This window comes from Sorex araneus, chromosome 2 (genome assembly GCF_027595985.1).
Source record: "Sorex araneus isolate mSorAra2 chromosome 2, mSorAra2.pri, whole genome shotgun sequence".
NCBI lineage: Eukaryota > Metazoa > Chordata > Mammalia > Eulipotyphla > Soricidae > Sorex > Sorex araneus.
Genome location: NC_073303.1, coordinates 137,715,431 through 137,741,426, shown reverse-complemented (window position 1 = coordinate 137,741,426; position 25,996 = coordinate 137,715,431). Strand labels below are relative to the sequence as shown.

Here is a 25,996-nt window from a genome sequence, read left to right as displayed (position 1 = left end):
TTTCCTTTTGATATGTTTACAGTAGAGGATTTTAGATTCCTAAATCTATCACCAAGGATTGTAAATAGCACCATTCTTTCATGTCTTTTTTGCTCACTGGTTGTAATACTTAATACAGAGAAATTTTGCCTCTTCAGTAAGGAAGGGCAGGTTAAATTCTGAATTCTGTATTTCCTAATTTTTAACATAAATAATTTCCTTAACATTTAGTTTCACTGTACGGATATACTTCAAAACACTATTATTAACAATCATACTGCAGAAATACTCCTTCTTGGCTAACAGAAGCTTCCTTTAATTGATTCCTGAGTCCTTTCACCAATAGTGTTTGACTGATTCCTTCCTAACTGGTAGTCAAGATACTTCAGGCTAACCACTAGCTCAGACTATAAGCCATTCTCTAAGAAGTCAATTCTTTTTAGAGGGAAAGGTTATTGTGGATCCCAATTTTGTTTCCACCTGCCCGCCTGAACATCGAACAACGGGATGACAGTGATATATATTCATAAATTAAGTTTACTGATATTTTAAATTATAGATTGACTGAAAGAATACGATCTCTTTTGTTGTAGTTATTACTTTTATTATTATTATTTTTTTGGTGGGCAGATACTCCTGGTGTTGCTTAGAAGCCCATTAGTGCCAAGGATTGAACTCAGGTTTTTGCGTGTGCTTTACAACTCGAGCAATATGCCTGGCCAGTTTTTATTTTTTAAATTATAAAATATGTACCAGCTTTACCTTAAATGTCCAAATTTAAACCATATTTTTATAAGACTTATACAATCATTAGCTTGTTGAGAAAAGATGTATTTTGAATCTAGTTTTCTACCCGTAAAACCAATTGCAGTTATTTTTATGTAGCTGAACAAAACAATACTGTATTTTTTGCCATATATTTCCCATCTATATTGCCTAAGAATCATTTAAACTGCTAAATTTCTGCACAGCAATTGACACTCCTGCCCCTTTTCTACTTAACCAAGACGTTAAATATGACTGTTAAATTGTTCCTTTCCAGTAAACTAGAGTATATTATTTAACTCATATTTGTAACCTAAATTTTACTACCTACATGTAATATTCAAATATTTTTTGTTAGGGAAAAAAGAGAAAATAATTTAAAAATTACTGCTGTATTCTCTCTTGCTATCTTTAACTCTGTCCCTCTCAGAGAGCCGGGTAAGCTACTGAGAGTATCCTGCCTGCATGGCAGAGCCTAGCAAGCTACCTGTGGCTTATTTGATATGCCAAAAACATTAACAAGTCTCACAATGGAGACGTAACTGGTGCCTGCTGGAGCAAATTGATGAACAATGGGATGACAGTGCTACAGTGCAGTGCTATCTTTTAACTAGGTATTTCACATCACATTATATAAGACAAAGTACCTAAGATCTGTGGTAAAATAGTTCTTTAAAATGACAACTTTATAATATCTATTCTGTAATGTGAAATAGGTAACCCTTAAAAATAAAAAAAACATATAAGCATGTTACTTAGCTTTACATGGATATTTCTGAAAAGAGTATTAGTTATACTGAAAACAGTTATATTTGGATAACAGAAAATGGAAAGAAGTATGAGGACCAGAAATTATGCTTCTCCTTTTTCAACAATCCTTAAAGAAATTTTTAGTTCCTTAAATGGCATGCATGCATAATTATGAAAATAGGTTCAGATAATACTTTATAAAGTTAGTGCACTTATAGATTTGTATTTCTCAATATCAGTTTAAAGATATTCTACCTATATCTTTCAAGTTCATTAAATGTCATTATATAAGAGCTAGCGTTTATGTAAATAGGCTATGAGTCAAAAATATCTACTGTATACATATGAATTACTTTCACTTTAAGTAAAATAAAAGAGTGTTATGATCTTTGACACGTTGGAAAATATTTTCCCTAAACTGTTAACATTATCATTAATTCTTATTTAAATTTACTAAAAAGCAAAACAGGAGAAAGTTGTATTTTAATAATTTTCCTCTTACTATATTCATTGTCAGTGTGGTATATAAACTTGGAATGTCCAAATAGGCTTCTATTTTTTTATAAATGGGAGGATGGGGTTATTACAGCATTTCAGTGTGGTTTTACTTAATTATGGTTATCTCAATAGCTAATGAGGTACTTATTTTTTTAAAAAAAGATATTGTTAGTGGGTTATTCTAATCTAACTATTGGTTACATAAAAAATCTTTTCTTGGTAGGGGCCAAAGAGATGATAAAGTACAGGTAGGGCATTTTCGTGTCATGAGGTGATTTGATCTGCGGCACCACATATGGTCTCTCAAGCAGCAGGCATGATCCTTGAGTACAGAGCCAGTAGTAAGCCCTGAACAAAGCTGGGTACGGTCCAAACAACAAAAACTTCAATGTCTTTTCTTGGGGGCTGGGGATGCTACTCAGTGGTAGATGTATGTGTGAAAGCCTAGGTTCAAATTTTTAAATTGTCCCAAACCAACCAAACAAAAATCTTTTCTCTTACCATTTTGGATGAGTTGAACATGGCCTCCCAAAAGCCAGAAGAGAGAATCAGTAACAACTTGAAAAAAGTGTAGTAATTCATTTTTTCCTTGACCCTTGACATATATAAAAAAGGTCAAATGAGACACTATAAGTAGTATAATAACTATAAATTGATACACTAGAATTTCTTACCACTGGCTGTGCTTCAGAATCAAGTTAAGCTTTTTAAACAAAACAATTTACAAACTAGTCCAAGCATAATGAATCTGAATCTCTATAATAAAGCCTAGACATCTGTATTTCATAGCTTTCATTATGTAAAGAGTTGGGAACTGCCACAAATGCAGAGATGTCATCTTATAAGACATTATTATCAGTGCATTTCAAATGGCCAGCTGCATTTTCTATTCTGATTCTATGAGGGCAGACCATGTCTTTTAGCTCCCCACTACTCAGTGTCCAAAACAGCTTTGACACATAGCAAATGTTCAATCAGTTTTAAGTACGTGGATATTCTATATGGTTCTTTCTTCATTCACAATTATCTTTAGTGGAAAGTTGTATAATACTAATTGTAGGGGGCTGGAAAAATAGCACAGCGGGTAGGGCGTTTGCCTTACACATGGCTGACCAAGTTCGATTCCCAGCACCCCATATGGTCCCCTGAGCAATGCCAGAAGTAATTTCTGAGTGCAGAGCCAGGAGCAACCCCGGTGCATCGCCAGGTGTGACCCAAAAAAAGCAGAAAAGAAAAAAAAGAATGCTAATTGTATTCAGGCCCTGAATTTACTGCAGAACAAACGTAATAATGACAACAAGAAAAATATTACGAATGGTAGAATTATTCGTCATAATAATTAAAGACTTTCCTTTCTACTATTGCGACACGTGGTAAGAGGTGATTAAATTGTCATGTGCTAATTTACAACAATACAAAACAGAATGTCACTAAATTAAGTATTTCTTTAATCCAGTAAACAGCCCTTGTCAATTTCACCAACCAACACAGTAGTTCGGGTACCAGAATCCTCACTGTTGTTAATCTGAAAGGATAGTGTTGGACTTTTAATTTTTTAAAAAAAAATTAGATGATATTATCCCAAAATATACTGTCTCTGAAAGAGTAATAAAATTTATTATTATTTAATTTTTTTTTTTTTTTGCTTTTTTTGGGTCACACCCGGCAATGCATAGGGGTTATTCCTGGCTCTGCACTCAGGAATTACTCCTGGCGGTGCTCAGGGGACCATATGGGATGCTGGGATTCGAACCCAGGTTGGCCGCAAGCAAGGCAAATGCCCTACCCGCTGTACTATCGCTCCAGCCCCTAAAATTTATTATTGAATCACTTAAAAAATTCTTGAATATGTGCATTTATATTCTAGGAAACATATACATATCACACATATATAGTTTCAATAAAATTGTAGAAGTTATAGGGCTGGCAAGATAGCTAAAAGGAATGGAGAGCACGCCTTTCATGCACTATGTCTTGAGTTTGATCCCTGCCTCTACACAGCTTCCTAAGCATCACCAGGTTGTAGCACAGGTGCCTCCTAAGCACTGTTGGGATTAACCCTCATGGCCCTCACTCAGCTCTGCTGGATCCACACACACAACATTGCTGGGCTAATTATAATTGCAATGGCCTTTAGTACCTTATATGTACTTGGAAAAAGGCCCCTGAAATTTTAAAAATTTTACCAGTATTGGGGTGGAGCAATAGCACAGCAGGTAGGGCGTTTGCCTTGCACACGGCCGACCTGGGTTCGATTCCTCTGTCCCTCTCGGAGAGCCTCGCAAGCTACCGAGAGTATACTGCCTCAGGGCAGAACCTGGCAAGCTACCTGTGATGTATTTGAAGTGTCAAGAACAGTAACAAGTCTCACAATGGAGACGTTACTGGTGCCTGCTTGAGCAAATGGATGAACAACGGGAAGACAGTGCTGCTGCTTACCAGTATTATTCATGTAAAATAAAGGTATATATATGCATATGCTATGTATATATATAAATATATATACTATTTTAATTATTTTATACTTAAGGTCAGGATATCTTGTACATATATCCTACCATATGATCTACATAGTAACTAGCTAATTAAAAAAAAATCTGACACGGATGTTTTTAAGTACACAGACAAATACGGGCTCTTTTGCTATTTCCTTTTTACTTCCCGTTTGATGTCATCCTTAATAAGGTATCTGTTAAGAAGTCAGATTGGGGGTTGAGAGGAGTCAGTGGTGGAGAGACATGGACATATTGAGTGGTGGAGGTAGAAACATATGTCTAAAAAACTATTGCAAACAACTATGTTAATCATGGTGTCTAAATTAAATTCTAACTGCACATTCAATTGAATGATACATTTGAAAAATAAAGCAGAAAATCTTAAGAATGACAACTGTTTTTGTTATGAGGCAGTTAATAATACATTTACCTTAGCATTAATGAAACATGTTTGCAACCGTCTCCCCAACACCAGAAAATTCTCTGCAGCTGATGGAAGTAATTCATTGTAAAATTCTTCAGCATCTTCCCCTGGCTCTAGACCAACACAGCAATGACTACAATAAGAGCACAAATGCGACTTAGTTTTTATTAACTATCAATCAGTTTGATAATTTTTCTAAAGTTTCTCTAGACATTGTCTTGGTAACAATCGTCAAGCAATAAAGATCTTGTGCTGGAAAATTAGTTTGACATCTTTCCAGAAAGCTAAATAGCGATAATTTCACATGTACTCAGATCTGAGACTCCATTCAGGAAAAACATAATCATAGGATAGGATTCATCAACAAGGACAGATAAGGAAATGCTACATTCTTAATTTTTTTTAAATGTAGGAGCACTGCTATTTATTCACCAATAGATTAAGCTGATTGTACATTCTAAATTTTTTACTATTTTTCAATAGATTTTTCTTAATATCTCACAAAACTAATAACCTAATCCTCAAATCAGAAAACAGGGACCTCCCCAACTTAATTAGGAATGCTTTAAAACATACCTTAAAGGAGAAAAAGGACAATATGCCCTTTTGAAACCAAACATAAAAGTGAGTCTCTGGTGGTAAGAAATGAGATAAATGTCTCAATAATAAAAAGTATTTCTGTAGACCAGTGTTTCTCAACAAGGAGTCATATGACCTGTGAGCCCTAAGGATATCCAAGGGAGTCACAGGTGAAAATCATGTAAATGGAGGTACACAAATGACATGAGATTAGGGTGTCAAGTGGTAGGATGAGGTGGGGCAGAGGAAGAAAACAAAGTTGGAAGGGGGCCACAGTTGAAAAAAGGCTGTAGATTAATAAAAAGTACAGTCACCAATTCCAGAATGGTTATGTATGGACTGCACACTCTCACTCTATGAATAAGCATTAGAATCAAATGTTAAAAACCTAACTGCCTAAGCTATAAGGAATGACAAAATCAAGCAATTTGCTGCAACCTGGTTGGAATTGTTAGATATCATGGTGTGTGAAGTCAGAAGAAAAAAGACAAACACAGATTGATATCACTTATCTGTGGTAAATAGAATACTGGATGAGGAAATATACTGAAGTCAAGCGGGGGATGCCTAGATCACTCTTGACCTCAGTGTTTAGAAAGTAGAAGGACAGAGAAGGAAAAAAATCAAGGAGGGGAAGAAAACAAGAAGGAATGGGTGAATAGGGGTCAGGGCTTCAGTTATACTGGTGTTAACAGTGACTGGTATCGCCATATATTAAAAACACAGATTCAACAACACTAAAAACATGAAATCTAAATTATAACCACAGGAAATTTGATATGATCCTGTCAAGCTCATAGGCAGGGGATGGGGCAAGGGTTGGGGGTGGAGATGGAATATGGAAACAATGGTAGAAAGAAATTGACACTGTTAGTGGGATTAGTGCTAAATTATATGCCTAAAACTCAACTATCAATTACATTGTAAATCATAGCTCTTTAATTAAATTAAAAACCAAAAAACTAAATGCCTAATGTTCAATGTATTAAGGGGTGTGTGTGTGTGTGTGTGTGTGTGTGTGTGTGTGTGTGTGTGTGTGCGCGCGTAGGGTGTTGTTTGTTTTTTGGTGCATCTGGAGTCCTTAAATTAATAGATTAGTGCTTACATATGAATGACGTTTTTCTCTTTGGTTCCTAAGTTAATTATTTAAGAGTACCTATAGTTAGAGAACACTAGTAATTGAAACTATTTTTGTACATTCATAAACTGCAATTTCTTTTTCGATATGAGGCGATATGAAGATTTCATTCATGTGGCTTCCACCTTAAAGTCTAGTTCAATCATTGTTTCATCAGTTAACATATCTAATCAAAACAACATGCAAGTATTTACTTAAGGAAAGTGATATTGCGAATTGAAAGTATAAAAAGGATATTTACATTTCAAATTTTTGTAACTATCAGGAATTTAACTTAAGCTAGTAATGAAAAGTAAGCAGTTTTAAAAGCAAAATTCCAATAATTATTCTACATTTTCAACAACTTAATTAGGTAGTGGTTTAGGCACTAAGAATATCTTGTTAATTTTATTGTCTACTTTAAAATAAAAGGTTTCATATCAATAGATGCAGAGAAAGTATTTGACAAGACACAACACCTGTTTATGATGAAAACTCTCAACAAAATGGGAATTGAAGGAACTTTCCTCAATATAGTCAACACCATCTACCACAAGCCCACAGCAAGCATTATTCTCAATGGGGTAAAACTAAGTCTTCTCTTTAAGATCAGGGGCAAGACAAGGATGCCCACTCTCACTACTTCTATTCAATATAATACTGGAAATAGCAGTTAGGGAAGAAAAAGATATTAAGGGCATCCAGATAGGAAAGAAAGAAGTCAAGCTCTCACTATTTGCAGATGACATAGTACTATACTTATAGAACCCTACAGAAGATCCTACAGATAATAGATTTGTATAGTAAAGTGGCAGGTTACAAAATCAATACCCAAAAGTCCATAGCCTTCGATATGAAAGTAAGAAGAGAAGAGAGACTGTCCATATTGTTTTCCAGAAAGGCTGGACCAGTCAGCATTCCCACCAACAGTGAAAGCACGTCCCTTTTCTCCCACATCCACACCAGCACTGGTTGCTTTTGTTCTTTTGAATGTGTGCCAGTCTCTGTGGTATGAAATGATATCTCATTACTGTTTTGATTTGCATCTCCCTGATGACTAGCGACGTGGAACATTTTTTCAAGTGCCTTTTGGCCATTCGTATTTCTCTTTTTGAGGAAATGTCCGTTCATTTCTTCTCCCCATTTTTTGATGGGGTTGGAGGCTTCTTTCTTATACAATTCTACTAGTGTCTTGTATATCGTGGATATTAATATCTTATCAGATGGGTATTGGGGAATATTGCCTGCTATGGAGGCAGAGGGAGGGTGGGTAAGGGGGGGTATACCCAGGCTATCGGTGGTGGGGAATGTGCACTGGTGGAGGGATGGGTATTTGATCATTGTGAGATTGTAACCCAAACATGAAAGCTTGTAACTATCTCACAGTGATTCAATAAAATTAAGAAAAAAAAAAGGAAAGAGAAGAAAATGCTATGAAGAAAACAATTCCACTCACAATCATGCCTCAGAAAATCAAGTACCTCAGAATCAGCTTAACTAAGGATGTAAAGGATCTATAGAAAGAAAACTACAAAACGCTACTTCAAGAAATAAAAGAAGATATGAGGAAATGGAGACACATCCCCTGACAATGGATTCAGAGAATTAACACTGTCAAATTGGCAATACTCCCCAAAGCATTATACAGATTCAATGCTGTCCCTATAAGGATACCCATGATATTTTTCAAAGAAATTGATCAAACACTCCTGAAATTCACATGGAACAATAACCCCTATGAATAGCTAAAGCAAGTCTTGGAAAAAAGAAGATGGGAAGCATCACCTTCTCCAGCTTCAAACTGTACTACAAAGTGGTAGTCATTAAAATAGCATGGGATTGGAATCAAGACAGACCTGCATACCAATGGAATGGGGTTGAATATCCTGAAACAAACCCTCAAACATATGATCATTTAATCTTTGATAAGGGAGCAAGAAATATGAAGTGGAGAAAGGAAAGCCTCTTTAACAAGTGGTGCTGGCAAAATAGGACAGCTATACACACAAAAAAATGGACACAGACCCCTATATTATACTATACACAAAAGTCAGATCAAAATGGATTAGAGACCTTAACATCAGACCTGAATCCATAAGGTGCATGGAAGAAAATATAAGCAAAACGCTCCATGACACCGAAGCTAAAGGTATCTTCAAAGATGAAATGCCACTGACCAAGCAAGTGGAAACAAACAGACAAAATGGGACTACATTAAATTATAGAGCTTTTGCACCTCAAAAAAAAACCACTGACCAAAATACAGGAAAATTCCCTGAATGGTAAAGCTTATTTACTCAATTCCCTTCTGACAAGGGTTAATATCAAAGATATACAAGGCACTGGTAGAACTCTAAAAGAAAAAAAAAATCCAACCCCATCAAAAAATGGGGAGAAGGAACAAACAGAAACTTTCTCAAAGAGATCTGAATGCTAGTAAAGATAAAAACCATATGATCATATTAATAGATGCAGAGAAAACATTTGACAAGATCCAGCACCTGTTTATGATGAAAACTCTTGCCCAAATGGGCATAGAAGGGATGTTTCTCAAGATAGTCAAAGCCATCTACCACGAACCTATGACAAGCATTATCATCAATGGGGAAAAACTAAGGGCCTTTCCTCTAAGATCAGGCACAAGACAAGGATGCCCACTCACACCACTTCTCTTCAATATAGTACTGGAAGTACTAGCAATAGCCATTAGGCAAGAAAAAGATATTAAGGGCATTCAGATAGGAAAGGAAGAAATTAAACTCTATTTGCAGACAATATGATACGATATCTAGAGAAGCCTAAAAGCTCTACTAAGAAACTCTTAGAAACAACTGACCTGTACAGTAAGATTGCAGGCTATAAAATCAATACCCAAAAAACCATGGCCTTCCTATATGGAAACAATGAGACAGAGGAAAGGGACATGAAAAGAGCAATCCCTTTCACAATTGTGCCCCAGAAAATCAAATACCTTGGAATCAGCTTAAACAAGGAAGTAAAGGACCTCTACAAAGATAACTATAAAATGCTATTCCATGAAATAAAAGAGGACATGAGGAAATGGAAACATATCCCCGGCTCATGGATAGGGAGAATCAACATTGTCAAAATGGCAATACTCCCCAAAGCATTATACAGATTCAACGCGATCCCTATAAGGACACCCATGACATTCTTCTAAGAAATGGATCAAGCAATCTTGAAATTCAAATGGAACAATAAACACCCATGGATAGCTAAAAAAAATTATTGGGAAAAAGATGATGGGAGGCATCACCCTCCCCAACCTTAAACTTTACTACAAAGTGGTAACAATTAAAACAGCATGGTACTGGAACAAAGGCAAAGCCACAGACCAATGGAACAGAGTGGAATATCCCAACACATAACCCCAAATGTATGATCATCTAATCTTTGATAAGGGGGCAAGAAATGTAAAGTGGAGCAAAGAAAGCCTCTTCAACAAATGGTGCTGGCATAACTGGACAGAATGGGCTTAGACCTCGACCTGACACCATGCACAAAAATCAGATCAAATGGATTAAAGACCTCAACATCAGACTACAATCCATAAGGTACATCGAAGACAAGGTCGGCAAAACCCTCCACGATATTGAAGCTAAAGGTATCTTCAAAGATGACACAGAGCTAAGCAATCAAGCAAAAAACAGAGTTAAACAAATGGGACTACATTAAACTAAGAAGGTTCTGCACCACAAAAGACAAAGGGACCAGAATACAAAGGCAATCTACAGAATGGGAAAGGATATTCACCCAATACCCATCCAATAAAGGATTGATATCAAGGGTATACAAAGCACTGGTTGAACTCTACAAGAAGAAAACATCCAACCCCATCAGAAAATGGGGCGAAGAAATGAGCAGAAACTTTTCCAAGAAAGAGATATGAATGGCTAAAAGGTACATGAAAAAATGCTCTGCATCACTAATCATCAGGAAGATGCAGATCAAAACTACCATGAGATACCACCTCACACCACAGAGAATGGCACACATCCAAAAGAACAAAAGCAACCACTGTTGGAGCGGATGTGGAGAGAAAGGGACCCTTCTACACTGCTGGTGGGAATGACGACTGGTCCAATCCCTTTGGAAAACAATATGGACGATTCTCAAAAACATAGAAATTGAGCTTCCATTTGATCCAGCGATACCACTTCTGGGAATATATCCCGGAGAAACAAAAAAGTATAGTCGAAATGACATCTTCATTTATATGTTCATCGCAGCACTGTTTACAATAGCCAGAATCTGGAAAAAACCCGAGTGCCCGAGAACAGATGACTGGTTGAAGAAACTTTGGTATATCTATACACTGGAATACTATGCAGCTGTTAGAAAAGATGAAGTCATGAACTTTGCATATAAGTGGATTAACATGGAAAGTATCATGCTAAGTGAAATGAGCCAGAAAGAGAGGGACAGGCATAGAAAGATGGCACTCATCTGTGGAATATAAAACAACAGAATAGGAGACTAATACCCAAGAATAGTAGTAAATAATACCAGGAGGTTGGCTCCATAGCTTGGAATCTGGCTGGACTCACATGCTGGGGGAAAGTCATCCCAAATAGAGAAGGGAACACCAAGTAAAATGTGATTGGAGATCCTGCGTGGGGAGGGAGATGCATGTTGAAAGTAGACTAGAGACTGAAAACGATGGCCACTCAGTGCCCCTACTGTAAACCACAACACCCAAAAGGAAAGCGAGAGAATAAATTGGAATGCCCCGCCACAGAGGCAGGGTGGGGCGGGGGATGGGAGGGATACTGGGTTCATTGGTGGTGGAGAATGGACACTGGTGGAGGGATAGGCTCTCAAACATTGCATGAGGGAAAAACAAGCATGAAAACGGTATGAATCTGTAACTGTACCCTCACTGTGACTCACTACAAAAAAATAAAAAGATTTAAAAAAAAAGAAGAGATCTGAATGGTCAAAAAGCACACGAAAAAATGCTCTACATCACTAATCAACAGGGAGATACAGATCAAAACAACAATGAGATACCATCTCACACCACAGAGACTGGAGCACTTCCAAAAGAACAAGAACAACCAGTGCTATTTTGGATGTGGGAAGCAAGGGTCTCTCCTTCATTGTTGGCAGGAATGCTCACTTGGTCTAGTCTTTTGGGGAAAAAATATGGACATTCCTCAAAAAACTAGAAATTGATCTCCCATTTAATGCTGAAATACCAATTCTGGGAATATACCCTGGGGGCCCAAAAACACACAGCAGAAACACCATCTTCACTCTTATGCTCACTGCAGCACTATTCACAATAGCCAGAATCTGAAAACAACCTGACTTCTCGAGTACCAAAACACCCATCTCAACATCTCTCCACCTCTGGAGCCCAATCGATAAAGAAATTACGGCATATCTACACAATGGAATACTATGCAGCTGTTAGGAAAAAGTAAAGTCATGATATCTGCCTATAAATGGATGGATATATAGAGTATCATGCTGAGTGAAATGAATCAGAAGAAAAGGGACAGATATAGAAGGCTTCATTCATTTGTGGGACATAAAAAATATACAATAGAAAACTAACATCCATGACCTCGGAAAACAGGGGCTAGGAAGAATGTCCAATGGTTGGAATCAACCACAGGTATGTGTGGGACGGAGGTAAGTAAGATAGAGAAGAGACCAGTATGACCAGTATGACAATAATATCTGGTATTATCATGCTGGACAAGAACTGAGTGTTAAAAGTAGATAAAAGGATATTCCTGATAATCTTTCAGTATCTGCATTGCAAACCACAATGCCCAAAAGCAGAGGGAGGGAGGGAAAGAGAAAGAAAGGGTGGGGGGGGGAGAGAGAGAGACAGAGAAAGATTGGAGGGAAACTGGGGACATTGGTGGTGGGAAATGTACAGAGGTGGAGAGATGTTGAGATGGGTGTTTTGGTACACTGTATGACTGAAACCTAACGTGAACAGTTTTGTGAGAGTCTATCTCATAGGGACTCAATAAAAAAATTACAAAACAATAAACTAAAACAAAATAGAAGGTTTAATCTCGTGGATGATTTTGAACATATCAGTAAAAGCTATTTCTAAATTTTACTGATAGGATGCTGATACCTAATAAAATAGTTACAATAGCTAAACCATTACAAAAATAATAATTCTATCTTTGATCTCCTATAGGACTTTACTTATGTCTTTCATTACATAACTTACAGCATACGTCTAGTATGATAAATTCATCTGATGGTCAACCCCATACTATGGTAAATTTTGCTAATTCAAATTAAGCACCTTAATATCTTTACTGTTTTTAAATATTTCTTAGTTACTAAGCCAATTAGACTTCTGGGATTCAGCGGTGCTACCAGATATAACCACCATCTTCAAAGAACTTATGTACTTGGTGAGGGAGAGACACTGGTGGTACTGAAAAACTATATGCAGGAAACTTTTATTATCAACAGTACTGTAAATAGTGGTATTGAAAATTAAAAAAGAATAGCTAATGGAAGGAGATTTTAGACCAACCTTTACAGATATGCATTTATGAACAATAAGATACAAGGGAAAGGCACAACTGAAATCTAGCACTGGAGGTTGTCAATGTTTACTAAGCAACAAAAATATGCGATATAGAAGAATCAACTGCTACATTCTTCAAGAACAAGTTTACATACAGCTTGATTTTTACCTTAATATCTGTGTAAGCTGGGAAACTGTAGTCCAACCACCCTGGATTCGAGAACAATCTTGACTGAGGACCAAGAGGCAATACTGAATGAGATCATAACAATATATATCTTGTTTTATTTTCTTCAACTCTGAACTTCCTAAAGGTGTATTGTTTATTATTTCTAGGGCAAAAGAAAATAGGATTTCTTAGTTTTGTTCAGTAAATCTGAATCTTATTTGTATTTTTTAAAAGCTAATTATTGGGTGGAAGAGAAGGTATAGTGGATAGGGTGCCTAGCCTGCACATGACTGACCCAGGTTCCATCTCTGGCATCTCATATGATCTCCCAATCACCATCAGAGTAATCCCTGAGTGCACAGCCAGGAGTAAGTCCAAGCTAGGTGTGGCCCAAAAACAGAACAATGAAACATAATGAAAGCTAATTATTTGTATGTTAAAAAGGAAAGAAATCACTGCTATGATAACATAAAGACTTCTCTGAACAAAATGAAATGTTAAAACTGTGCCAACAATTAATTGTTTTGATATTTAATTAGTGTAAAACAATCATAAAGATTCTCTTACCTTTTAACTTCAACAATATAACAGGGACATTCTGCTCAGGGCTTTTTGCAACTTCAGCTGCTAGAGATAAGATTCTTGGATCTGTGCCTGTTGGCTTCATTTTTCATATACCTATATTTTAAAAGAAACAGATACTTAGACCAAAGCTTTAAAATATTGTAACACCTGAAACACAATTTCAATATAAATGGTAACTTATCCATATTTCACCACATAATTGTCACAGATAGATTTTATGGCAATCTTTGGTTACAAAGTGGGGTACAAAAAGGTGAGGCCCCTTTAAAAAATTGCTAGTATCTACAATGAGGCAGAGGAAAGGGACATGAAAAAAGCAATCCCATTCACAATTGTGCCCCAGAAAATCAAGTACCTCGGAATCAGCTTAACCAAGGAAGTAAAAGACCTCTACAAAGAAAACTATAAAACGCTACTCCATGAAATAAAAGAGGACATGAGGAAATGGAAACATATCCCCTGCTCATGGTTAAAGAGTTAAAGAGAATCAATATTGTCAAAATGGCAATACTCCCCAAAGCATAATACAGATTCAACGCGATCCCTATAAGGATACCCATGACATTCTTCCAAGAAATGGATCAAGCAATCCTAAAATTCATATGGAACAACAAACGCCCCTTGGATAGTTAAATAATTCTTGGGAAAAAGACAATGGGAGGTAACACCCTCCCCAACCTCAAACTTTACTACAAAGTGATAAAAATTAAAACAGCATGGTACTGGAACAAAGGCAGAGCCACAGACCAATGGAACAGAGTGAAATATCCCTACACACAACCCCAAATGTATGATCATCTAATCTTTGATAAGGGAGCAAGGAAAGCCTCTTTAACAAATGGTGCTGGCACTACTGGACAACCACATGCAAAAGAATGGGCTTACACAAAAAAGGAGAACCTAAAAGAAATGGATGGATTCCTTGATTCCTACAATCTCCCAACACTGAAGAAAGAAGACCTGGAATACCTGAATAGACCCATCAATGTTAAGGAAATTGAAACGGTAATCAAAAACCTCCCGAAAAACAAAAGCCCAGGCCCAGATGGTTTCACTGGCGAATTCTTCCAAACATTTAAAGAAACCTATTGCCTGTTTTCCTCAAACTTTTCCAGGAAATTGAAAAAACAGGAACTCTCCCAAACAGTTTCTATGAAGCACATGTCTCCCTAATACCAAAAGCAAACAAAGACACCACTAAGAAAGAAAATTACAGACCAATTTCCCTGATGAACACCGATGCGAAGATCCTCAACAAAATACTAGCAAATAGGATCCAACAACTCATCAAAAAGATCATACATCACGACCAAGTGGGATTCATCCCAGGGATGCAAGGATGGTTTAACATTCGGAAATCAATCAACATAATCCAGCATATCAACAAAAGTAAAGACAAAAACCATATGATCATATCAATAGATGCAGAGAAAGCATTTGACAAGATCCAACATCCTTTCATGATGAAAACCCTCGCCAAAATGGGGTTTGGAGGAACTTTCCTCAAGATAATCGAAGCCATCTATCACAAGCCTACGGCAAGCATTATCCTCAACGGGGAAAAACTTTCCTCTGAGATCCGGCACAAGACAAGGATGCCCACTCTCACCACTCCTCTTCAATATAGTACTGGAAGTACTTGCGATAGCTATTAGACAAGAAAAAGAGATTAAGGGCATCCAGATAGGAAAGGAAGAAATCAAACTCTCACTATTTGCAGACGACATGATACTATATCTAGAGAAGCCTAAAACCTCTACTAAGAAACTCTTAGAAACAATAGACTTATACAGTAAAGTTGCAGGCTACAAAATCAATACCCAAAAATCCATGGCCTTCATATATGCAAACAATGAGGCAGAGGAAAGGGACATGAAAAAAGCAATCCCATTCACAATCGTGCCCCAGAAAATCAAGTACCTCGGAATCAGCTTAACCAAGGAAGTAAAAGACCTTTACAAAAAAAACTACAAAACGCTACTCCATGAAATCAAAGAGGACATGAGGAAATGGAAACATATACCCTGCTCGTGGATAGGGAGAATCAATGTTGTCAAAATGGCAATACTCCCTAAAGCATTATACAGATTCAATGCGATCCCTATAAGTATACCCATGACATTCTTCAAAGAAATGGATCAAGCAATCCTAAAATTCATATGGAATAACAAACGTCCAAGGATAGCTAAAACAATTCTTGGGAAAAAGATGATGGGAGGCATCACCCTCCCCAACCTCAAACTTTACTACAAAGCAGTAACAATTAAAACAGCATGGTACTGGAACAAAGGCAGAGCCGTAGACCAATGGAACAGGGTGGAATATCCCTACACACAACCCCAAATGTATGATCATCTAATCTTTGATAAGGGAGCAAGAGATGTGAAGTGGAGCAAGGAAAGCCTCTTTAACAAATGGTGCTGGCACAACTGGACAACCACATGCAAAAAAATGGGTTTAGACCTTGACCTGACACCATGCACAAAAGTCAGATCAAAATGGATTAAAGACCTCAACATTAGACCACAAACCATAAGGTACATTGAAGACAAGGTCGGCAAAACCCTCCACGATATTGAAGATAAAGGTATCTTCAAAGGTGACACGGAACTAAGCAATCTAGTAAAAACAGAGATCAACAAATGGGACTACATTAAACTAAAAAGCTTTTGCACCGCAAAAGATACAGTGACCAGAATACAAAGACTATCCACAGAATGGGAAAGGATATTTACACAATACCCATCAGATAAGGGGTTGATATCAATGGTATATAAAGCACTGGTTGAACTCTACAAGAAGAAAACATCCAACCCCATCAAAAAATGGGGCGAAGAAATGAACAGAAACTTTACCAAGGAAGAAATACGAATGGCCAAAAGGCACATGAAAAAGTGCTCTGCATCACTAATCATCAGAGAGATGCAGATCAAAACAACCATGAGATACCACCTCACACCACAGAGACTAGTACACATCCAAAAGAACAAAAGCAACCGCTGTTGGAGAGGATGTGGGGAGAAAGGGACCCTTCTTCACTGCTGGTGGGAATGCCGACTGGTTCAGCCCTTCTGGAAAACAATTTGGACGATTCTCAAAAAATTAGATATTGAATTCCCATTTGACCCAGCAATACCACTGCTGGGAATATATCCCAGAGAGGCAAAAAAGTATAATCGAAACAACATCTGCACATGTATGTTCATCGCAGCACTGTTTACAATAGCCAGAATCTGGAAAAAACCCGAATGCCCCAGAACTTGGGGTTGAGGAAACTTTGGTACATCTATACAATGGAATACTATGCAGCTGTTAGAAAAAAGGAGGTCAAGAATTTTGTAGTTAAGTGGATGGGCATGAAAAGTTTCATGCTGAGTGAAATGAGTCAGAAAGAGAGAGACAGACATAGAAAGATTGCACTCATCTATGGTATATAGAATAACAGAGTGGGAGACTAACACCCAAGAACTGTAGAAATAAGTACCAGGAGGTTGACTCCATGGCTTCGAGGCTGGCCTCACGTTCCAGCGAAAGGGCAACTCAGAGAAGCGATCACCAACTACATTGTAGTCGAAGGCCATGTGGGGGAAGGGAGTTGCGGGCTGAATGAGGGCTAGAGACTGAGCGCAGCGGCCACTCAACACCTTTATTGCAAACCACAACAGCTAATTAGAGAGAGAGAACAGAAGGGAATGCCCTGCCACAGTGGCAGGGTGGGGTGGGGGGGAGATGGGATTGGGGAGGGTGGGGGGGACGCTGGGTTTACGGGTGGTGGAAAATGGGCACTGGTGAAGGGATGGGTTCCCGAACTTTGTATGAGGGAAGTATAAGCACAAAAGTGTATAAATCTGTAACTGTACCCTTACGGTGATTCTCTAATTAAAAATAAATAAATTTAAAAAAAAAAAAAAGAAAGTGAGCTCCCATTTGACCCACCAAACCACTGCTGGGAATATATCCCAGAGAAGCAAAAAAGTATAGTCGAAATGACATCTGCACTTATATGTTCATCACAGCACTATTTACAATAGCCAGAATCTGGAAAAAACCCGAGTGCCCTAGAACAGATGACTGGTTGAAGAAACTTCGGTACATCTATACAATGGAATACTATGCAGCTGTTAGAAAAAATGAGGTCATGAACTTTGCATATAAGTGGATCAGCATAGAAAGTATCATGCTAAGTGAAATGGGTCAGAAAGAGAGAACCAGATATAGAAAGATTGCACTCATCTGTGGAATATAGAATAACAGAGTAGGGGACTAACACCCAAGAATAGTAGAAATAAGTACCAGGAGGTTGACTCCATAGCTTGGAAGCTGGCCTCACATTCTGAGGAGAGGGCAACTCAGATAGAGAAGGGAACAGTAAGTAAAATGTGGTTGGAGGCCACGTGGGGGAAGGGTGATGCTTGCTGAATGTAGACTAGAGACTGAACACAATGGCCACTCAACACCTTTCTTGCAAACCACAACACCTAATTAGAGAGAGAGAACAAAAGGGAATACCCTGCCACAGTGGTAGGGTGGGGTGGGGGAAGATGGGATTGGGGGGGTGGGAGGGATGCTGGGTTTATTTGTGATGGAGAATGGGCACTTGTGAAGGGATGGGTTCTCGAACTCTGTATGAGGGAAACATGAGCACAAAAATGTATAAATCCGTAACTGTACCCTTATGGTGATTCACTAATTAAAAAAATAAATTAATTAAAAAATAATAATAAAAAAATTGCTAGTATCACTGAAAAAAATTGTATGAAGATGATGTGATGGTGATGATTATGCACTGAAATACAGCAGCACTGCTTATCTGAATTGTGTAAGGTGTGTATTACTATTATTATTATTTTTTGCCACACCTGGCTTTATCCAGGGTTTACCCCTGGCTCTGTACTCAAGGATCATTCCTGGCGGTGCTCAGGGGACTATAAGGGATGCTGGGTATTGAACCTGTGTAGGCCATATGCAAGGCAGGTTATCTACCTGCTATACTAGTTCTCCATCCAAAAGGTAGTTGTTTTTTATTTCTTCTGAGAAACTCTGGATTTTCATGCTAATATACCATCAAGAATATGACACCTCTACATTTTACTGAATAGCTACTATAGGTATAGTTTATTACGCACTCGACAAGAGTCAGTAACTAGGCTAAGCACTTCATTCCCTTTCTAAACTGCACAGTACTATAAACTGTACCTAATTTTTAAAAAATCCATATCCCAGTTCAATTTCAATTTGTTACTAAAACATTTAAGGAAAAAAATCTTTGAAGTATTCAAATCTCAAATATATGATTTAATAGATTAATAGAAGGTATAATTTTTTTACTTATGATGAAAAATAACACATTAAGCATCTATAAAAGCAAAATTTTGGATTAAGTACCATATATATAATATACATATAGTATATACAAATACTTCTTTAAAATAAATACTAAAATTTTAGTATATATACTTTATTTAGTATATTTAGTGTATATACTTTATTTTAGTGTATATAAAATACGTGTATTTTAGTCTTCACAACAGGACTATGACGAAGAACCTGAGCCTACATTCATCTCCATTTTAAAGATGAGAAAAATAAAACTTGATGTGAGCCCAGCAGTGGCAACTGTTGGCAGGAGTCCACTTGGCCTTCTGGATCACCATCTTGCCCCACCTAGTCAGGATTATCACTGCATGTAAAGTGGAAAAGGAAGAAGGCACTAGCCACCAGCTTGCCCAACTCAGTCTCTGTCCAGGACACTGAGCTGAGGTTAGCAGTAGCAGCTGAAATGGGGGTCACTTTGGTATTCAGGATTTCCATCTTGACCCTGCTTCCCCCAGGTCAGACGGGCACAAAAAAATTCTGAGAAACAATGCCAACTGCAAATGTCACAATGGGAAGTTAATGCAGAACTCAACTCAACAACACTTTTCGAGTGATGACAGTGGCCTGGAAAACTCTAACCAGAAATAATGAGCTATATAATCTCTCAGATAAGGAATTTAGAGAGGAACTGTAGAAAAGCTAAGCTTTTCATATAGATATTAGTTCTTTATCCTTTATATTACTTATAAGTAATTTTTCTTATATATCATTTTAAAAATTTTGGTTATGAAGTCTCTACCTCTTTTTTAATTTTTCAATTACTCTTTTTCAATTACTGCTGCCCTCAAAGAGCATGCCGTGGGTTGGAGCATAGCAGCCACACATTTCTTCTCCTCTCCAGAATTCATGGAGAGCATATAAAGACATCCTAATTGTAGTCACATAGACACATAAGGGCTGGAGCGATAGCACAGTGATTGGACTTTCGCCTTTAACATGGCCAATCCGTGTTCGATTCCTACTGAGTTCGATACTCTCAGTAGCTTGCCGGGCTTTCTGAGAGGGGCAGAGGAATGTAGTCAAATATAGCAATGTTTTCTTTTATATATATAAATATATATACACTCTCTTAAATTGTTTTCTTTTTCAATTAAAGAATAAAAAAATAAATAAAAAATTAAAAAATCATTGCTAGATTTGTTGAGACCATCTGCAATAATAATAAAGAAAAATAAAAGGAAAAAAATATAAATTGTTTTCTTTTTCTTTTTGGTTTTGGGGCCACACCCAGCAGTATTTATGCTTACTCCTTCCTCTGCACTCAAGGATCACTCCTGGTGATACTTCAGGAACCATATGGGATGGCAGGGATCAAACCTGTGTCAGTCATATGCATGGTAAGTGCTCTTTCTTCAGCCTGCTCTCACATTTTAATAAGTTTTGCTGATTTTACTTACATCCCCTATTTACTTTGATGTTCAGCAAAGTTGTTTTTATGGCTGTGTAAGATATGATAGTAAATTTTTTATTAAGTGACATTAGAAATTGAATTTTAAATGTACAAAGCACTGTTATAAATTAGTTTGAGATAATTTGTCATAAACAGCAAAAGCAATTTGAAAAGCCACCTGGAGATACTTTGTTTTACAATTCTGTTCCATTTTACAATTACATTTCATTGATCCATTTATTACTAACCTAATACAACACAGTCCATTTTGGTATATGTTTGGAGAAAATATGTACTAGAGGGTAAGCTGTATGAGGGTAAAGTTCATACCATTCTTGATTTCAGTTTTCTGAGTCACTATTGTAGTCTCATAGGTTAGAATACAGCCTCACACATGGTTCATATTTAAATATATGCTGAAGGAATGAATAGATGCACACGTTTTGGGCATTACAAATTCAATTGCTTGACTTTCTGCTTTTCTACATTTTCCTAAACAGATACCTCAGATTTCAGGTCAGAAGCCTTCTAAATATAAAATAGGCTAAACCACTGTTTGGAGTGTCCATCTAACATGACATCAATTAAACATTAACATCATCCAAGATGTATGTAGGACAAGGACAACATGTTATGACACAAGGTCCATGTTTTGCTGGGAAAGTATGTGTATAGTATACAGTATATACATATGTATATATACTATATATGTATATGTCCATAAATAAATTATACAAAACATATCAAGTGTTAAACAGTTATAGATTATAAGGTGGGAGAGAGCACAGGGGTTAAGGCACTTGCTTTGTACACAGCTGACCCCAGTTGAATCCCCAACACAGTATATGGCTCTTCAGCAATATGCAAAAAAAAAGAGTACCAACTATAGTTCCAGAGGACTGGACTTTCCTAAATCTTAAATTTCTTAACTACAAAAGCAGGAAAAATAGCAATTTCTAACTCCTAAATAATTCAAGATATAGAAGAGAAGGCAGCCACCAAGAATGGTCCTAAGGCTTTTACTATGTGTCATAAATTTTTCTAACTGCTTTCATGTAGTAAGCCATGTAATTTTCTCAATAACTGTAAGGTAATAAGTACTATTATTTATTTGACAATTTTAACAATGAGCAAATATATTTAACTTGAGTTTGCACAAATGTGAAAATGTGAAGGAGGGTCCAAAACTAACAGTTATGACTCCAGAGCCCAACACAGGTGGGTATGCCCAGCAGAGACTGGCTAATACTGGTTGGAGACCAGCAGGGGTTGGGGGGGCAGCAGAGGGGCAGAGGGAGGGAGAGGGAGAGAATGACAGAGAGAGAGAGGGAGGGAGGGGGAGGGAGAGAGACAGAGGGAGAGGGGAGGAGAGAGACACACAGAGAGAGGGAGAGAGAGGAGGGAGAGGTGGGGGAGAGAGAGTGATAGAAAGAAGATGGGGAGGGGGGAGACAGAGAGAGAGGGAGGGGGAAAGACAGAGGGTGGAGAGAAAGACAGGAGGGGGGAGAGAGAGCAATAGAGAGAAGATGGGGGAGAGAGAAACAGAGAGGGAGGGGGAGAGGCAGAGAGGAGGGAGAAAGTGGGGGAGAGAGTGATAGAGAGGATGTGGAGAGTTGGGAGAGACAGAGAGAGGAGGGGGAGAGAAGGGAGAGAGAGTGATAGAGAAGATGGGGGAGAGAGACAGAGAGGGAGGGGGAAAGAGGGGGGAGAGAGTGGGGGAGAAAGAGTAATAGAGAGAAGATGGGGAGAGAGACTGAAAGAGAGGGAGAGAAGGGGGAGAGGAGGGGAGAGAGAGAGGAAGAGAGAGAGAGGAGGAGAGGGGGGGGGAGAGAGAGACAGAGTTTCTCAACTCTGGAACAGCTCTTATCTTCCACACAGTCAAGTAAACCTAACAAGATTAGAACTTATACGCAGATGAGCTGCAGGCAGCACTCATTTACCTGTCTGGCACAACCAATGGTCAGCTTCTGTTAAGGGCTAAAATGGAAGCTAAGGAGGCTGGAATACACAATTTCACCTAAAAACAACCACCGGCTCCGGGAAACCACATGGGAAACTTTCTCTCGTGTGCTTTCCATGAGCCAGCACTATTCTCATCTTTACAAATAACTCATGAATTCCCGACAAAGTCAAAAAATATTTAATTTTTTTTTTTTTTTTTGCCTCTACACAGCTACCAGAGCCTAGTCTCCGGCCTTGCTCCTCGCTGCGCTGGGTGGACAGTGCCGTTACTCAGGGATTACCACGACGGAAAGGAACACCGGGTAACCCAGTGCAACCCCTTTGCAAGGGAACCTCGGAATTTGCGGTTCTTTAACCAGACTCTGTCGCTCTCCCCTCCAGACATCCCATCTCCCGAACTCAGCCTCTCCGGGCGCCTTCCCGGGGACCGAGGTCAGAAAAAAGAGCTGAGGTAACCGGCGTCGCTCCAGTCAGGTCCAAGGACCAAGTCTCTTCTCCGAGGCCGTGGGCGCGTCACGGGATTCTAGACCCAGATTTGGTGCTCCCAGACCCTGGGCAAGATCCCAGGCCTTGGGGCCCACGCTCCACCCCTCCCTCCCCGGGCCTCAGTTTCCACAGCAGCTCCCTCCGAAAGGGGGCGGAGCAGGTCGAGTCTGGTCGGGGCGCCCCTAAAGAGAGGTAACCGGGGCCAGAAGCCTGGGGCCGGGCTTTCCGGCCTTGTCTTCCCCCAGCGTTACCCTATCTCCGCTTTCGCGTCCCTCCACCCACGGCTCACCTCGGATGGCGCGGCCTGGCCCGGCGGCGCGCGTCGCGGAGCTAGCGGAGGCCCGAAGGCGGGACCAAGTTCCCCGGCAGGGGGCGGGGCGTAATTCTCCAGCCAGCCAATCACCAGGCGAGAGGCTCCCGAGGGGGCCGCGCGCAGCCGCACTGGGCGGTTCTGGCGGGTTCTTTGCCGGAGGCTGCCGAGCGCAGCTCGGAGACTGAGGTGGCAACTGGTGCTGCGCGTCGCTGTCTCAGGCACAGCCCGAGCCCGACAAGGATGAATGGACCTAGAGGGCGCTGGCATGTAGACAGTCGCGAGCGCGTTCTCAAGTTAGGTGACAGTTTCGAGAGGCAGCCGCGCTGCGCCTTCCACACCGTGCGCTGTGAGTGGGGAAGACCCTGGAGGGTGGAAGGGCGACAGAATTTGGAGCTGTAAGGAATACATACATCCGCCCTCGAGAACAGGGTGCTGGGCGCGCGCCGTCTCTCTCGGAGGAGGTTGTTTTGGATTTAAGCCTTACCGGGACATTTAAGCGAGATCAACAGGCAGAAAAAGAAACTTCATGCAGGTTTGCTGGAGTGGCAGCGGAGAAAGATGGTACTGGTGGGTGATGCAGAGGTTGAAAGGAAAAGAATAAGGTGGGAGCCTAGAACCGTGCAACACTGCACTGGAAAGGGAACCTGCGAGGCTGGTGGGGAAAGTTTTCACTCCTGCCTTTTCTCCGACCAGGGAAGGTTCTTAGGACTGGGCTTCTGAAGAGAGTTTTCTGAATTATTCCAAAAATCAGTTTTTAGGGAGGCCTGTTTTATGCAATCAGGGATCCACAATATTGATAGTAAAGATATTGTAGGGTGTGTTTATTTGTTAGAGATATTCCCTATGATTTCTCCTTTTGATGTTCTTTTGTTCTCAGAAACTAGTTTTGGTAATTCTCTTTTGTATCGTTGAGGTAGAAAAAGTTGCTCCTTGACTTTAGTCGTTGAGTTCAGGAAGGAAAATACACCATATTGTGATTGGTATGTAAAACATTCATTCTTTGCATAACAGCCCTCATAGAATTATAGAGCTTAAAGGAAACTTTGAGACTGTTGAATCATAACTTCTTATTTTTCTGTGGGAAAATGTATTTTATCATTTCCTTTCCCTAACCCTTTCCTTCCCTAGTGTCTACACATTCATCTTTCTCAGACATTCTGTCCTTACACTGTTCAGACTTTTTTAACTGCAAGATGTTCCATACTTCAATAAAAATACACAACTGAAACCTCAGTATGAAAAATTTATTTAAATTATAAATTCAGATAATCTAATTATAGTAACAGTAAGATATAAGGAAACAATAGGTGTAACTCTCTAAGCATTTTATAAAAGGGTTTTATTTAGTACAATAAGCTATCCAATGGAAAATGGGTAAGATCTTACTCAATGGCCCTTGTTTATTCTTTCTTCTTCTACATTGTTGTCCAAGGATCTCTAGAGCAAATGATAGCTGGTCAATTTCTCTCCTTCAGTCTTTTTCCAACAATGTGTAGTTCTTATTTGGTTTCTATATTACTTTATCTCAAGTAGTATATATCCTTATTTTACTTTGCTCTGCATGCAATAGTATTAGTGTCACTTTTTCACATTATACGGCTTAAGATTACAAAAATAGGTTCAAGGATATATTTTCTTATGAATTGGCCATAGACTGGGAGAGATGAAAACTATGTATTTGGAAATTTGACTTTCACACAAAGTAATAATACTTAATTCAATGTTATCTGGGAAAAGTAATATTTATTTTTATGTACAGAGATAATTATACTAATTTACTACTTTTGCCAAACCTGGATGTGAATTTTCTCCTTTACCTTTATATGTAATGTAACTACATTTTCTTAGCCTCAGTTTTCCATATATGTAAATTAAAAAGAATAGCCACATCTGAGAATTTTAAAAGGATCAAGATAGCATAAACAACTTAGGACAGTACTTGAAGTTTGTTAGAGAATAAACAATATTCACCATTTTCATTGATGGGTAACATTCATGTGTGTACTAGGAGTGCCAAGAATGTAATTTACATAGATTTTTTATTTTTTATTTTTTATTTTTTTTTCTTTTTGGGTCACACCTGGCGATGCACAGGGGTTACTCCTGGCTCTGCACTCAGAAATTACCCCTGGCCATGCTCAGGGGACCATATGGGATGCTGGGATTTGAACCCGGGTCGGCCGCGTGCAAGGCAAACGCCCTACCCGCTGTGCTATCTCTCCAGCCCCTACATAGATTTTTTAAAAAGCATTAATTTAGGGGCTGGAGCAGTGGGTACAGTGGGCAGGGCGTTTGCCTTGCATGTGGCCAACCGGGTTCGATTCCCAGCATCCCATATGGTCTCCCGAGCACCTCCAGGAGTAACTCCTGAGTGCAGAGCCAGGAGTAACCCCAGTGCATCTTCGGGTGTGACCCAAAAAAGCACACACACACAAAAGCATTTATTTATGCTTAGCAACATAACCTATCAAAAAACTACAGTCTGGCATGTGATAAGGAAGACACATGTGCATCATTGAGTAGAAATGTTTGCGAAAAAGGACCTATTCGGTAAACTTTGGGCTAGTTGAGTGTTGCAATTT

The 25,996-nt window shown here is 38.8% G+C and overlaps 2 protein-coding genes across 3 annotated transcripts in view; one reads left to right on the top strand and one right to left on the bottom strand.

The window, feature by feature from the left end:
- IQCB1 (IQ motif containing B1) overlaps nt 1–23,459 on the bottom strand; it is a 67,519-nt gene extending 44,060 nt beyond the window's left edge. Inside the window, exons 1-5 of one of the 2 annotated variants that reach the window (XM_055129259.1) lie at nt 23,391–23,459; nt 13,870–13,980; nt 13,303–13,465; nt 4,918–5,044; nt 2,494–2,587 (exon numbers count right to left, since the gene is read on the bottom strand). In XM_055129259.1, coding sequence (XP_054985234.1) covers nt 2,494–2,587; nt 4,918–5,044; nt 13,303–13,465; nt 13,870–13,969 — 484 coding nt within the window. In that variant the 5' untranslated portion in view covers nt 13,970–13,980; nt 23,391–23,459. Of the gene's footprint in view, nt 1–2,493; nt 2,588–4,917; nt 5,045–13,302; nt 13,466–13,869; nt 13,981–23,387 lie in introns of both variants that reach the window. The other variant, XM_055129260.1, reaches the window with a different exon arrangement.
- A 109-nt stretch (nt 23,460–23,568) lies between these two features.
- The window catches only part of EAF2 (ELL associated factor 2), a 43,063-nt gene continuing 40,635 nt past the window's right edge, over nt 23,569–25,996 (top strand). Inside the window, exon 1 of the mRNA XM_004606681.2 lies at nt 23,569–23,760. Coding sequence (XP_004606738.1) covers nt 23,655–23,760 — 106 coding nt within the window. The 5' untranslated portion in view covers nt 23,569–23,654. The remainder of the gene's footprint in view (nt 23,761–25,996) is intronic.